At 36.4% G+C, this 16,288-nt stretch overlaps 4 protein-coding genes across 5 annotated transcripts; 1 reads left to right on the plus strand and 3 right to left on the minus strand.

The window, feature by feature from the left end:
• The first annotated feature begins 1,130 nt into the window (after nucleotides 1-1,130).
• Nucleotides 1,131-10,252, plus strand: LOC135135995 (GTP-binding protein 1). Of its 2 annotated transcripts, XM_064065098.1 has the most exons (10): nucleotides 1,131-1,236; nucleotides 1,488-1,759; nucleotides 1,808-2,183; nucleotides 2,234-2,397; nucleotides 2,502-2,740; nucleotides 2,791-2,935; nucleotides 2,989-3,171; nucleotides 3,234-3,369; nucleotides 3,417-3,715; nucleotides 9,917-10,252. In XM_064065098.1, the coding sequence occupies exons 2-10, from the start codon at nucleotides 1,583-1,585 to the stop codon at nucleotides 10,127-10,129; spliced, it is 1,932 nt and encodes a 643-aa protein (XP_063921168.1). In that variant the 5' UTR covers nucleotides 1,131-1,236; nucleotides 1,488-1,582; the 3' UTR covers nucleotides 10,130-10,252. The 2 variants fall into 2 exon arrangements, with proteins under 2 accessions (XP_063921168.1, XP_063921169.1); XM_064065099.1 differs by lacking the exon at nucleotides 1,131-1,236 and having other exon boundaries at nucleotides 1,246-1,759.
• On the minus strand, nucleotides 10,234-10,910 carry LOC135135996 (protein YIPF3-like). Its single transcript, XM_064065101.1, has one exon. It carries the CDS (start codon nucleotides 10,908-10,910, stop codon nucleotides 10,281-10,283), a length of 630 nt encoding a protein of 209 aa, XP_063921171.1. The 3' UTR covers nucleotides 10,234-10,280.
• Nucleotides 10,848-11,169, minus strand: LOC135135998 (protein NCBP2AS2 homolog). The gene has a single exon (XM_064065103.1). The coding sequence runs from the start codon at nucleotides 11,167-11,169 to the stop codon at nucleotides 10,915-10,917; it is 255 nt and encodes an 84-aa protein (XP_063921173.1). The 3' UTR covers nucleotides 10,848-10,914.
• Nucleotides 11,151-11,744, minus strand: Med9 (Mediator complex subunit 9). Its single transcript, XM_064065102.1, has 3 exons — nucleotides 11,541-11,744; nucleotides 11,355-11,460; nucleotides 11,151-11,308 (listed from the first exon to the last, which is right to left on the minus strand). The coding sequence occupies exons 1-3, from the start codon at nucleotides 11,702-11,704 to the stop codon at nucleotides 11,171-11,173; spliced, it is 408 nt and encodes a 135-aa protein (XP_063921172.1). The 5' UTR covers nucleotides 11,705-11,744; the 3' UTR covers nucleotides 11,151-11,170.
• Between the last annotated feature and the right edge of the window lie 4,544 nt (nucleotides 11,745-16,288).

A 16,288-nucleotide genomic window follows, 5' to 3' on the forward strand; every position in this document is an offset into this window, starting at 1 on the left:
TGCGTATTTTTGAATATTTCAAAGCACGATTGTGGAAAAACCATTCGAGTAATGGAGGAAATGAAAGCGGATATGACTTCTGCGACCCGAAATCGATAAGAAAATGTATTTAGTGAAATTTCGAAAATTTTGTTGAAAATTGGTCGAAAATTGGACGAATTTAGCATATTTTTGAATATTTCAAATGACGTTTCTGGAAATACCATTCCAGTTATGGAAGAAATGAAAGCGGATATGACTTCTGCGACCCGAAATCCACAAGAAAATGTATTTAGTGAAATTTCGAAAATTTTGATGAAAATTGGTCGAAAATTGGGCGAATTTTGCATATTTTTTAATATTTCCAAAAACGATTCTGGAAAAACCATTCGAGTTATGGAAGAAATGAAAGCGGATATGACTTCTGCGGCTCGAAATCTACAAGAAAATGTATTTAGTGAAATTTAGAAAATTTTGTTGAAAATTGGTCAAAAATTGGGCGAATTTATCATATTTTTGAATATTTCAAAGGACGATTCTGGAAAAACCATTGGAGTTATCGAAGAAATGAAAGCGGATATGACTTCTGCGGCCCGAAATCTACAAGAAAATGTATTTAGTTGCTAATAGCTAGATAATCGTAGACTAACACACATATATGCAACCAATTATACATAGTTAATAATACGTGTATCGTGTATGTCTTAATAAAAACCATGGCCGACTAGTATAAAGATTATGGCCTGTCCAAGAGGTACGATACGTGTTGCCATCTATTAATAATTACACTTAATAATTTAGCAAAATTTTAATTTGACTTGACATTATGGGACTTCAAAACGTGTAATGGTGGTTTGTTTGGGTATGAATGCCTTTGTGCCTTTCAAAAGGTGTTAATAATTCTTTTGTCGTTTTTGAATTATTAATAGATGGCAGCACGTAATGTACCTTTGACATTCCTTTGGACAGGCCATAATCTTTATACTAGTCGGCCATGATAAAAACGTCGAGATTAATTTAAAGTGACATTACATCAACTTCAGGCACATTTGTTCAGCGGAAACTTTTTTCGATCTATCAATGTACCATTATTATCCCAATACAATTACGTTTATTCAATAATTACAACAAAGCTTTTAAACAATTACTTGGGATTTCCGCTTTTGATTCGCTTCGGTTGGCTACGCAATCTGTCACAACACAAGTTGACATTTCACGTGTAAAGTTGGTAGCTGTTTTCTAATAAGCTTTAAAAATGTAAATATGTGTATTTGTGATGAATGAAACCGAAAAATTGTTATCACTGATAGTAACAAACAACGCGTTTTACCCATATAGAATGACGAAATATGTGTAACATTGGGCAAACCCGCCATCCGCACTGTTATATAAAGTTGCACCATATGCACAACAATTTCAAGATAATCGCATATTTTGATCAGTCTATATAAGCTGCCACTCCACCACTCCACTCCAGTTCTTATCACAATGCCCCCAAACTGTTTTAGAGCGCCAGGAATGCAAATCCAAAGAATAAACACCAACTACTCTGGATTCAAGTTTTGGGTGCACAAGTGCCGATAATTCCGGTCAAACAACAAAAATGAGTGAGAACAAAGAGACACTAAGTTCGTTTGTGGAGAAAGCTCAAAAAAACTCGGACTTCGACAAGGCTTTGGGGCGCAATATCCTCGTCGCGCCGACTGAAGAACAGTTCGAGCTGCTCCTGCAGCGACTGAAGCAACAACTGGGAGAGGGTAGAGGCGAAGTCATCCTAGAGGTACACCACGAATTGAATTTTGCATGATAATTTTCCCGCGCTCTCCAGATTGGAGCGTCTGAAGACGGCAGCGAGAACGGCTTCCTGGACGACGAGCTCGAAGCCGCCGTCGCCACGCTCCAGTCCCTAGCCACGACTCTCGAGTGCAGCTGCGTCAAACTCCGCGAGCGAAAGGACGTGCGGGGGATCGTGGCGCAGTACCTCATCCGGAGGGTCCTGGGGCAGGCAGACTTTTTGGAAATACGGGTGGCCGTAGTCGGGAATGTAGATGCCGGGAAGTCCACCCTCCTGGGGGTGCTGACGCACGGCGAGCTCGACAACGGGCGCGGTCACGCGAGACAGAAGCTCTTCCGGCACAAGCACGAGATGGAGTCCGGGAGGACGAGTTCCGTCGGGAACGACATTCTGGGTTTTGATGGAGAAGGTTTGTGTTGAGTTATGTGCATGGGTGTGGGAAGGAGTTGATCGTTTCAGGGAACGTGGTTAATAAGCCGGAGCATGGGGCGCTGGATTGGGTTAAAATTTGCGAGAAGAGCTCGAAAGTGATCACGTTTATCGATTTGGCGGGGCACGAGAGGTACTTGAAAACTACGGTTTTTGGGATGACGGGACACGCGCCTGATTTTGGCATGCTGATGGTAATTAGAAATGGCGGTTTTTAGATACACGAAATTTAATTGCGTCACATTGCTCCCAAAACGCGACTGAAACACCAGTATATAGTGTTTTTTTTTTTTTTGAGGTTGGTGCTAACGCTGGGATTATTGGGATGACGAAAGAGCACCTAGGGTTAGCGCTTGCATTGTCCGTGCCGGTTTTTGTCGTGGTGACAAAAATTGACATGTGCCCCGCCAACGTCCTCCAGGATAATTTAAAAATGTTGATCAGAATCCTGAAGTCGCCTGGTTGTAGAAAAGTACCCGTGATGGTTAAAACCACCGATGACGTCATTCTAAGTGCTACCAACTTCGTTTCTGAAAGGTATACAACATCCTTTTTTGTGTGTAATTTTTTAAACTAAAAACCCCCAGATTGTGCCCTATTTTTCAAGTGTCAAACGTTTCCGGCGAAAATTTGGAGTTGTTAAAAATTTTCCTCAACCTCCTAACGACCAGAATGGAATACCACGAGAACGAACCTGCGGAATTCCAAATCGACGATACATATTCTGTTCCAGTAAGATTTCTCCAGGTGTATCAAGGGCACCTAATTGTTTTTTTTTTCCTAAGGGTGTAGGAACTGTAGTTTCGGGGACCACACTCAAAGGGGTTATTAGACTCAATGACACCCTGATGTTAGGACCAGATCCTTTAGGACACTTCCAACAAATCGCCGTTAAAAGTATTCACCGGAAAAGAATGGCCGTTAAAGAAGTACGCGCAGGTCAGACCGCCAGTTTTGCTTTAAAAAAGGTATACCAACTTTAATTAATTTTAAATTCCTAAAAACAACTAAAAAACCTATTGCGTTGTAGATCAAACGTTCACAAATTAGAAAAGGCATGGTTATGGTTTCCCCCACCCTCAACCCCCAGGCTTGCTGGGAGTTCGAAGGTGAAATACTGGTTCTGCACCACCCAACGACCATCAGTTCGCGCTACCAAGCGATGGGTGAGTTCTTTCTCCATTGGGGTCATTTTTCTGAGACTCGGTTCCAGTTCATTGCGGCAGTATTCGTCAAACCGCCAGTATTGTCAAAATGTCAAAAGAGTGTCTAAGAACGGGCGACAAAGCCATCATCCATTTCCGGTTCATCAAACACCCGGAGTATATGACTCCGGGTCAGAGAATGGTATTCCGCGAAGGGCGTACCAAGGCCGTTGGTAATATCGTACGAATAATCACCCAGACCACCCCAACCCATCCAAATGCACGCACGAAACAGAACAAACAGCAGAGATACGGCGGCGGAAATATGACGAGTAATAAGAGTCATGCGCAGTCGGGTCTACAAGAAGTGAGTATCGTCTGCATAAATAAAAAAGATCCACGAACGCCGCAATTTACTCGAAATATATATGTTTAATATTTAGTAGGTCATGGATTTTGTTTGTAAGTTGGTACTACTATGCTTAACTTCGACTGTTTATGTTTATACTTCGACCGAATTCGATTACTAGCACAAACATCAGAGATTAAAAGAAAATTAAATTTGGTTAATTTTGTGTCGTCAACGCAGAGGAAAAGATTGATTTGATTAATTCATACTCAGTTTTTTTTTTTCATAAATTTGAAGAAATTCGGCAATAATGTAAGATGACGGGCAAATTTTCACTAACGATTGTTTCTTGTTGTCGAAATAAGTCTAGACATATTAAGAAAAAAACGGCAAAATGTAGCCCCGCCCACCCACCCTATCTCAATTGTGATGATTTTTTTATTCGTCGTGAGCCAAGGGGGCGGAGCTTAACTGCAAAATCCTTATTTCTCTGCGAGAATTTAAAAATATGTTCTTGCGTATCCTATTGCTCAAAGAATCCTAAGTATATTAAGAAAAAATTAAAGCCAAAGATTAAGCCCCACCCATACCTGCCCTGATTTAAATATGTAGTAATCAAGTTTCAAGTTTTCATTCGTTGCTAGACCTAGGGGCGGAGCCTAATTTCAAAATCCACATTTCCCAACAAAAATGCACCATTTTAAACGTGTTTTATATTTCTAAGAATAAAAAAATCATCACAATTGAGATGGGGTGGGTGGGCGGGGTTTATATTTTGTCTTTTTTTTCTTAATATACATAGTATTCTTTGAACAACACGATGCTCAAAAACATGTTTTTAATTTCTCGTAGAGAAATAAGGATTTTGCAATTAAGCTCCGCCCCCTTGGCTTACGATGAACAAAAAAAATGATCAGAATTGAGACAGGGCGGGTGGGCGGGCTTACACTTTGCATTTTTTTTTCAGTATGTGTAGAATTCTTTTCACAAAATGAACCATGGCGATGTATATTAAGAAAAAAAAAACGCAAAATATAAGCCCCGCCCACCCGCCCAGTCTCAATTCCGATGATATTTTTTTTTGTTCGTGGTAAGCCGAGGGGCGGAGACTAATTGCAAAATCCATATTTCCCTAAAAATTTACCATTTTAAATGTGTTTTAAGTTTCTAATATTAAAAAAAACATTACAATTGAGATGGGGTGGGTGGGCGGGGGTTTATATTATGCCTTTTTCTTTCAATATGTGCAGACTTCTTTTCACAACATGAAACAAGGCCATGTATATTAAGAAAAAAAAAAGGCAAAATATAAGCCCCGCCCACCCGCCCAGTCTCAATTCCGATGATATTTTTTTTTTGTTCGTTGTAAGCCGAGGGGCGGAGACTAATTGCAAAATCCATATTTCCCTACAAAAATTTACCGTTTTAAGTTTCTAATATTAAAAAAACATTACAATTGAGATGGGGTGGGTGGGCGGGGTTTATATTTTACCTTTTTTTTTCTTAATATACATACTTTGAACAACACGATACTTAAAAAACATGTTTTTAATTCCTTCTAAAAAATAAGTATTTTGCAGTTCAGCTTCGCCCCCCTGGTTCAAGGCAAATAAAAAAAATCATCACAATTGAGACCGGGCGGGTGGGCGGGTGGGCGGGCTTACATTTTGCTTTCTTATTTTAATTTGTGTAGACTTCTTTTCACAACATGAAACATGGCGATGTATGTATATTAAGAAAAAAAGGCAAAATATAAGGCCGCCTACCCGCCCTGTCTCAATTCTGATGATCTTTTTATTCGTCGTATGCCGAGGGGCGGAGCGTAATTGCAAAATCCATATTTCCCTGTACAAATTTACCATTTTAAACATATTTTAAGTTTCTTGTTGTGAAAAGATGACTACACATATTAAGAAAAAAAAAGACAAAATATAAAACCCCGCCCACCCACCCTGGCTTAATTGTGATGATTTTTTTATTCATCGTTTTTTTATTCATTTGGTTTTACAATTTCAAAGTTAAGTTGTCAAATGTTCCACAATTTTGATTTGTTCTCCAAAAATCTGGACGTCTAGGGTGAAAACTCGACACGGATTCATGAATCACACATACAGGAGTATGCAATCCTATAAAATTAAATATGTAATACCAAAAAAAGGGACAAATTAGTAAGTAAAATGGTCCGTTTCACCCCACTTTTTTTTTTTTTTAATTTATTATAAGGTAACTTTTTATTTTTAAGAGGCCAATTTTGCCGTTGAAGTGTTTTTTTTTTTAATTTTTTTAGAAAAATCTCAAAGTCAGTGGTTTCTATATGAATCCACTGGAATCATGGTCAAAATCTTTAGAAGCCCGCAACTTTAAATAAAAATCTGGTTAAACGTTAAAAAAATGCATTAAAAATACTTCACGGCAAGAATTGACTCTTTTTATTTTATAAAAAAGCAATAAAAAACTTCAACGTGAAAATTGAACTGTTTGCTTAAAACATGATAAAGTACCTCAAAATAGATGAAAAAACAGGTAAAAAAGCTTAAATCGATGAAAAAAAAAAGTGGAATGAAACGTACCAATTTATTTTCTACTGATTTAAGTTTAGAAATTTTATCTAAAAAGTCCGATAATCCAATCCTAGTCCTTTCTTAAAGTTTATGGCATTTGCCAAAATCAGTCTCACCTTAGCAAGTATTAGCCCCACCCACCCACCCCTATTTTCTCAAAGGATATGTTATTTGCCAAAATAAGACTTATCTGAGGCTAGTACTTGCTAACATAAGTCTTATTTTGGCAAATCACATATTCTCCGAAAAAATAGGGGGAGGGTGGGCGGGGCTAGTACTTGGTAAAATAAGACTGATTCTGGCAGATGACATATCCTCTGAATAAATAAGGGGAGGGTGGGCGGGGCTAGTACTTGCTAAGGTAAGACTGATTCTGGCAGATGACATATCCTCTGAATAAATAAGGGGAGGGTGGGTGGGGCTAGTACTTGGTTCACAGCGAATAAAAAAAATCATCACAATGGAGATAGGGCGGGTGGGCGGGCTTACATTTTGCCATTTCGTTTTAATATGTGTAGACTTCTTTTCATAACATTAAACATAAAACATGTTTAAAATGGAAAATTTGTATAAAGAAATATCGATTTTGCAATTAGGCTCCGCCCCATAATTGCAAAATCCATATTTTCTTGCAAAAATGTACCATTTTAACCATGTTTTAAGTTTCTTGTGAAAAAATGGCTATGTATATTAAGAAAAAAAAAGTCAAAATATAAGCCCCGCCCACCCGCCCTGTCTCAATTCTGATGATCTTTTTATTCGTCGTAAGCTGAGGGGCGGAGCGTAATTGCATAATCCATATTTCTGTACAAACTTACCATTTTAAATATGTTTTCAGTTTCTTGTTGTGAAAAGATGACTACACATATTAAGAAAAAAAGACAAAATATAAGTCCCGCCCACCCACCCTGTCTCAATTGTGATGATTTTTTTGTCGTTTTTTTTATTCGTTTGGTTTTACAATTTCAAAGTTAAGTTGTAAAATGTTCCACAATTTTGATTTATTCTCCAAAAATCTGGATGTCTAGGGTGAAAACTCGACACGGATGCATGAATCACAGATACAGGAGTATGCAATCCTATAAAATTAAATATGTAACACCAAAAAAAAAGGAACAATTAGTAAGTAAAATGGTACGTTTCACCCCACTTTTTTTTAATTTATAAGGTGACTTATCATTTTTAATTGGCCAATTTTGACGTTGAAGTGTTTTTTTTTTAATTTTTTTTAGAAAAATCTCAGTCAGTGGTTTCTATATGAATCCACTGGAATCATGGTCAAAATCATTAGAAGTCCACGACTTTAAATAAAAATCTGGTTAAATGTTAAAAAAATGCATTAAAAAAACTTCACGGCAAAAATTAACTATTTTTATAGAAAAGCAATAAAAAAACTTCAACGTCAAAATTGGCCTGTTTGCTTAAAACATGATAAAGCACCTTAAAATAGGTGAAAAAACAGGTAAAAAAGCTTAAATAGATGAAAAAAAAAAGAAATGTGGGGTGAAACGTACCAATTTATTTTCTACTGATTTAAGTTTAGAAATTTTATCTAAAAAGTCCGATAATCCAATCCGAGTCCTTTCTTAAAGTTTATGGCATTTGCCAAAATCAGTCCCACCTTAGCAAGTATTGGCCCCGCCCACCCACCCCTATTTTCTCAAAGGATAAGTTATTTGCCAAAATAAGACTTATCTGGGGCTAGTACTTGCTAACATAAGTCTTATTTTGGCAAATCACATATTCTCTGAAAAAAAAGGGGGAGGGTGGGCGGGGCTAGTACTTGGTAAGATAAGACTGATTCTGGCAGATGCCATACCCTCTGAATAAATAAGGCGAGGTTGGGCGGGGCTAGTACTTGCTAAGGTAAGACTTCTTGTAAAGAAATAATTATTTTGCAGTTACGCTCCGCCCACTTGGTTCACAGCGAATAAAAAAAAATCATCACAATGTAGATTGGGCGGGTGGGCGGGCTTACATTTTGCCATTTCGTTTTAATATGTGTAGACTTGTTTTCATAACATGAAACATAAAACATGTTTAAAATGGAAAATTTGTATAAAGAAATATCGATTTTGCTATTAGGCTCCCCCCCATAATTGCAAAATCCATATTTTCTTGCAAAAATGTACCATTTTAACCATGTTTTAAGTTGCTTGTGTAAAAATGGCTATGTATATTAAGAAAAAAAAGGCAAAATATAAGCCCCGCCCACCCGCCCTGTCACAATTCTGATGATTTTTTTATTAGTCGTAAGCTGAGGGGCGGAGCGTAATTGCATAATCCATATTTCTGTACAAACTTACCATTTTAAATATGTTTTCAGTTTCTTGTTGTGAAAAGATGACTACACATATTAAGAAAAAAGGACAAAATATAAGCCCCGCCCACCCACCCTGTCTCAATTGTGATGATTTTTTTATTCATCGTTTTTTTATTCGTTTGGTTTTACAATTTCAAAGTTAAGTTGTAAAATGTTACACAATTTTGATTTATTCTCCAAAAATCTGGATGTCTAGGGTGAAAACCCGACACGGATTCATGAATCACACATGAGTATGCAATCCTATAAAATTAAATATGTAATACCAAAAAAAAAGGGACAAAGTAGTAAGTAAAATGGTACGTTTCACCCCACTTTTTTTTTAATTTATAAGGTGACTTATGATTTTTAATAGGCCAATTTTGACGTTGTTTTTTTTTTTTTTTTTGAAACATCTCAGTAAGTGGTTTCTATATGAATCCACTGGAATCATGGTCAAAATCTTTAGAAGTCCACGACTTTAAATAAAAATCTGGTTGCATTAAAAAAACTTCACAGCAAAAATTGACTTTTTATTTTATAAAAAAGCAATAAAAAACTTCAACGTGAAAATTGGCCTGTTTGCTTAAAACATGATAAAGTACCTTTAAATAGATGAAAAAACAGGTAAAAAAGCTTAAATAGATGAAAAAAAAAATGTGGGGTGAAACGTACCGTTTTATTTTCTACTGATTTAAGTTTAGAAATTTTATCTAAAAAGTCCGATAATCCAATCCGAGTCCTTTTATGGCATTTGCCAAAATCAGTCTCACCTTAGCAAGTATTGGCCCCGCCCACCCACCCCTATTTTCTCAAAGGATATGTTATTTGCCAAAATAAGACTTATCTGGGGCTAGTACTTGCTAACATAAGTCTTATTTTGGCAAATCACATATTCTCTGAAAAAATAGGGGGAGGGTGGGCGGGGCTAGTACTTGGTAAGATAAGACTGATTCTGGCAGATGACATATCCTCTGAATAAATAAGGGGAGGGTGGGCGGGGCTAGTACTTGATAAGATAAGACTTCTTGTAAAGAAATAGTATTTTGCAGTTAAGCTCCGCCCTCTTGCTTCACAGCGAATAACAAAATCATCACAATGGAGATAGGGCGGGTGGGCGGGCTTACATTTTGCCTTTTCGTTTTAATAGGTGTAGACTTCTTTTCACAACATGAAACTTAAAACATGTTTAAAATGGAAAATTTTTATAAGGAAACATCTAAAATATATTTCTTTGCAAAAATGTACCATTTTAACGATGTTTTAAGTTTCTTGTGAAAAGATGGCTATGTATATTAAGAAAAGAAAAAAATTCCCTGTGTCCGACACTGGTACTACTGACAATGTGTAAACTAGTTTGCAGAGCTTGGAACGGCGACCGGCGAAACTGCGTTCGAGGGCAGCAGCGACAAGCGCGAGAACACCGGTCAGAAGTCTGGTTCAAGGAAAGGGCGAGGGAGACGAGGAGGACGTGGTAAAAACAGTGGTGCCAACTCCAACACTCCAAAACCTCTCACCGAACCCAACATCAATTCAATTTCAAACTTAAACGCGACTAAAGTGCAATAAATCTATTTTCCTAAAATATGCACATTTTTCTAGAAGTTTCTTTCTTTTGGAGTGGTAAAAAAGGATTGTCCAGTGAATATTTTTGAATTGTAAAATGCTGAAAATAGATAGTAATTTATTTTATTGTTCAACATTCCTCCGCCATCTCACTCTAAGGAGCGTACGCTTCGTGTGTAAAAGTGCGATGCATGTATACGAAATGCACGAAAATAAGAAACAAAATATTCGCTATTGACACAACAGAACACACTAGAAGTCGCGCCGCAGGCGCGACCAAAGTCCCTAGAATAACTAGCGCGATTCTGAGGGTGCTCAAACCCCCGAAAACCGTCAAACACACAAAGAAAAAGAAATTACTGCGCTCCTGAAAACACAAAAACGAGAAAACTAAAGTCACAATGTGGCCGTAAAGACCGTAACCGATCAAAGACGCGGTTTCCGACACCGTAATCCGCGAACGTCCCATTTTACACAACATAAAACACAAAAGTGGCATCAACGCACTATAAACCAAAACGGTCTCAGTCGGCGACTGCCCCGCCGTCACAACTTTAAACTTATACCCATAGTTTACGAAAGCGGCCAAAATTAACAAACCTAACAAAGGCCCCAGTAAATCTACGTACACCTTTTGATACTTTTTCGTAATCGGCGGCACGAACGCCGCAAAAATCCGAAAAATCACATCACCAGGAGCAACAAAGAACAACTGCTTAACTATGTGTTTAAAATTTTTCGGACTTTTTTCAGGAGAACCAATAAAAACTACAGAACTAGCCATGGTGTTACTTCTTTTGTCTGAACTCGTCGCTCGCTTGCTTTATCTGGTTTTGGAAATTCCGCGCCACTTTCTTCATGGTTTCTCTGAACTCTTCGGGGGTCAACATTTTGTTCAAACCCTTCTCTTCTATCAAGTTCTTGCTTTGGAACGCCGCACGCACTAGAATCTGGGCCGCCTTTCTCATGGGGTACGACTCACTCAGTTTTTGCACTAGTTGTTCGTTGTTGGCGAGCAGTCGGATTAAAAAGCGCAACACCATTTTATTTGGGGATTTCAAAGGTGTACATGTAGCGATATTTGCGCAGCAGTTCCTGTTTGAGCTTCAGCTGGGTTTTCAAGGCTTCTAGGTGGTGCAGCTGCTGCTCTTTGCTGTAGTCGATCCCTGGTAGCATGCGTATCTGGAAAAAACCGAGTTTGGTGCCGCCAACTTGGAAAAGTTGTTACCTCGGCTCTGGCTTGGTCCAGGCGCTTCTGCAACTCGAGGACTTTCTGGGAGCAGTCTTGCGATTCTCGCGTTTTAGCAGTATTATCGTGGTGGTCCTTCTCCACACTAAAATTATCAAAAACGATTACGCAAGTGTCACCACTGATGTTTGGCTCTATTTTTATCTAGTTGCTACATAACCTTACCTGCGGATGATTTCGTAAATAATGGGCAAGATTTCGATGTTGAGGTTTTCGACGGTGACTTTTCGCTCCAAATCTTGGTTTTGCTCGTCAGACTCCATAATAAAACACCATAATTTCGACAACTTTAAAAATTTGTCTTTCGACTTGTGCATTAAAATTAGCATACATTAATTTCCACACGCATGCCAACCAGAAATGCAAAGTCCCTACAAATTTCAAGAAACACAAAAAGTAGAACCACCTGGTGTCGTAGTGGCCCAACTAACGAGCAAGCGCGTAGTTTAAAAGTCAGTACCATGTTTTTGTTTATTAAATTTAATTCTAATTTCACTCATTTTTCAATAAAACCTTCCGGAGCATACGGTATTTGTGCCGAAGAACCTGTATGTATGCGCATGCCTAAGCTGTCACTGAAAAACCCGGTAAATTCAAACGTAGGTGTTTACACTTGTCATTTAAAAAATGTGGCAAATTGAAATATATGTAATCTCATCGAATTACCAAAAGGATTAACCCCCAGTTATCACAACAGAATTTGTATCGAAATGATAAATATAATTCATAATAAGTTGATCATCGTTTGTGTTTGCGTATAACCTGTCTTAAAATTTAATATTAATGTACTTAGGGTCACACCAAAAACTGTATAATCATGCTTTCCTCCAGACATACCTACTTGCATTGAATAACCAACTTAAGTATGTGATTATAATTGTATATGATTGTTTTATATTGGTTTTAGAATATTAATAAAACCAGCTTCTACAATTATTTGTTTATTCTAATCTCTTACGTATCTAACAACATTCTCTAAGCCTACTTCTATAACACCCCCCTTCTTAATTCTAATACTTAACAATTAGTACAAAATATAGTCTTTAAATCGCGAGGGTGTTCTTCGTTGTCTCTGACTAACACTTTGCTTTGATACATCTATAAATTTGTCATCGTCATTGTCGTCACAGTTAATAATAGGAACGTATTCGTTAAGAGAATCCCTTAAATGTATACTATTTCTTCTCAACAATTGGCCTTTCCTATCTTTTACAATATATGACCTAGGTTCATTACATTTATTTACAATTTTTGCCGACTCCCATTTACCTCCCTTTTGTAAGGTAACATTTTGATTGTTCACAAAATTAGGTTTAGCTTTTGTAGTCCTGTCATAGTAGTATTTTGTCTGTTGTTGTTTGGTGTGTAATTTCTTGATTACATTGTTTGGATCAACTGTGTTAAATTCTAAAGTACGTTGAGGAACTGGCAGTTTGGTTTTGATGTTTCGATTAAAAACTAATTCTGCAGGAGATAGACCTACACCAACAATTTTTGTCGATCTGTAAGACATTAAACCTGTTGTTAACTCACAGCTCTTTTTTAAAAGTGACTTGGCTATTTTTACCCCACTTTCTGCAAACCCATTACTTCTAGGATAATGTGGACTACTTGTTGTTATTTTAAACCCATACTCATCCGAAAATTTTTTGAAACTATAAGAAGAATATGGCATATTATCAGCTATCAGTAAATCCGGTATTCCAAAGTTAGCAAAAAATTTTTTAAACTGTTTTATCAATTCAATTGAGTTTTTCTCTCTAATTGGAACTACATCAAGCCATTTAGAGTAATAGTCAAAAATTATTAAATAATTATTCTTTGCATATTCACATATGTCTGATCCTATTTTAGAAAATGGTCTACCCGGTAAAGGATGACTTATCAATGGTTCTTTTACATTTGATGAACGGTTTGATTCACAAATTTTACAACTTTTAATAAATGTGATAATCTCTTTATCATAATTTGGCCAGTATAATGCTTCTTTTGCTCGACTTAAAGTTTTATTAACACCGAAATGACTTTCATGAAGTAAATTCAACATACTTCTACGTAAACTTGGTGGTACTAACAACCTATTTTTAAACAAAATTATTCCGTCAACAATAGTCAAGTCGTTTTTAACACTGTGATAAAATTTTAAAATTTTGGAATTGTCATCAATATCATGTATTTTATTGGGCCATTCAGTTAAACAATATTCTTTTACTTTATTTAGAACAGGATCTGCTTGAGTTTCCTTTTGAAATGTTACTTTTTTATTCTCTGAAATGTTTACAATTGCATGTATGTTATGTACTACTTCAAGCATCGATTCATCATCTTCCACTGGATCATTTAAATAATTTCTGGACAACAAATCAGCAACATGTAAAAATTTTCCTGGCATATACTCACATTTTATATCATACCGTACCAGTTTTAATTTAATTCTCTGCAACCTAGGAGAAATGATGTCAGCAATTTTTTTATTCATTATTGAAACCAGTGGCTTATGATCAGTACAGATTGTTACTTGCTTGCCATATATATAATTATGAAATTTTTTTACTGCAAACGCCATAGCCAAAAACTCTTTTTCAATTTGAGCATAATTTTGCTCTACTGTTGTCATACTACGCGATGCAAACGAGACTGGTCTTCCTTCTTGCAACAAGCAACAACCTAAACCACTCTTAGAAGCATCTGTATGTATCGTTATTTCTTTTTTATCATCAAAATTTGTCAGCACAGGTGCTACAGTAAGCATATTTTTGATTTGATCATAAATATTTTGATGTAGTTCAGTCCATGAAAAAATTACATTATTTTTTAATAAATTTCGCAATGGATCTGTAATTTCTGACAAATTAGGCAAAAAGTTTCGAAAATAATTAAACATGCCTAATACCTTTTGTAAATCTTTCTTATTTTTGGGTTCTTTTAATTGAATTATTGATTTAATCCTATCTGGATCTGGTTGCATGCCATCTTTTGAAAATAAATGACCTAAATATTTAACTTGACTTTTTCTATATTGTACTTTACTTTGATTAAATTTAATATTTAACTTTCTGGCTCTATCAATAACTTTATTGAGTATTGCATCATGTTCTTCTTCAGTCTCCCCTGCAATTAATAAGTCATCAATATATACAGTAACTCCCTCAATGTCACCAAAATTGTTTGTATTTAATTTTTGAAATAACTCTGGTGCTGTTTTCAGACCAAAGGGTAACCTGTTGAATTGATAATACCCAAACGGACTACTAAATGTACAAATCTGCTGTGATTTATCATCAAGTTGCACGTGATAAAAACCATCTTTAAGATCTAGTACAGTATAGCAAACTTTATTTTTCAATTTTGCAGTTATTTCTTCCATTGTTGGCATAAGGCAATACTCCCTTTCGATATTTTTATTTATATCAGCTGGATCTAGACAAATTCTTAAACTACCATTCGGTTTTTCAACAATAACCAAATTGCTAGCCCATTCAACTGGTCTATTAACTTTACTTATTATACCTTTTTGTTCTAAATCATTTAAAGTCAATTTTAATTTATTTTTAATTGAAATTGGGACTCTTCTCGGTGGTCTGTTAACAGGGATCGCATTTTTTCTTAACAATATTTTATGTACACCCCCAAATTTACCTGTTCCCACAAACAAATCTTTATTTTCATCAAGAAAATTTTCTTCAGTTAATGTTTTTAAATTATTTACTCTCTTGACGAGACCTAACTGAATGCACGCATTTAATCCCAACAAAGGTTGATTATTATTATTACACACATAGAAACTAATCAAGTGTCGTTTACCTTTAACAGTACAGTCCAAGTCAATAAATCCTAAAGGCTTAATTTTATATCCTCCCCATGACTCTAACAACATTTTTGTGTCCCTGACTATCTTATTCATACATTTGAGTTGCCTTACTAACTTTTCTGGAATTGTGTTAACCTCCGCCCCAGTATCTAATTTCATTTTCACAACAGAACCGCATAATTTTACATCTTCATACCACGCTTTACCAACAGTGTTAACACCCGAACAATATTTCTTAATGCCTTCCACCATAAGCGTTGCTTCTGAACCACTAGCAGTGAATTCGTCATTCTTAACTTCTCTAACTTCCTTAACTCTACAACAAATTTTAAAGTGATTCATTTTACCACACCGGTGACACTTCTTTCCAAAGGCAGGACAATTACGAACACAATGCTTTGTTTTACACCTGGTACACAAAAATCTCGTTACTGTTTCTTGTTTCTTCTGACTATCGTCTTGCTGTTTCTTCTTATAAGTTTCTGAACTTGCATTCTTCTTCTGGAGTGCTTCCACAGCTTTCGCTCCTTCTGTCTGCACCGTCTGTATATAGCCCTTGGCTGCTTCATTTGTTCTACACATGGTGACCACATCTGCCAGGGTGACACTTCCTTTAACAATTAACTTTTGCTGTACTTCTTTGTCAGATATTCCAAAGATTATTCTATCTCGTAGCATTTCTTCGGAGTCTTTGAATTCACATCTTTTAACTGCAGTCCTCAAATCATTCACAAAATGATCGAAAGATTCACCACACTCTTGTTTTCGATTGTAAAACAAGAATCTTTCATAGACTATGCTTTTCCTAGGATTAACATACTTCATAAACTCTTCCACGACCGTTTTATATACTTTCTTCTGTGCGTCTGTCAACTCAAAGTTACTGTATATTTCAATACCCTCTTCTCCCAATACATTAAGGAGTATGGCAATTTTTACTGGATCCTCTTTTAGGCTTCCACCACTTGCCAACATATAAACTTCAAATTGACGTATAAATTTTGTGAAATTTTCCTGCACATTTCCTTCAAAACTAAACTTTCTCGGCGGTTTGATATCCATTTTCTTCAACTATAACTATTCGTTCATCAAACTACTACAA

The sequence above is a fragment of the Zophobas morio genome, unplaced genomic scaffold (assembly GCF_036711695.1).
Source record: "Zophobas morio isolate AGI-343-1 ecotype UQ-CSIRO unplaced genomic scaffold, CSIRO_AGI_Zmor_V1 ptg000026l, whole genome shotgun sequence".
NCBI classification, from domain to species: Eukaryota; Metazoa; Arthropoda; class Insecta; order Coleoptera; family Tenebrionidae; genus Zophobas; species Zophobas morio.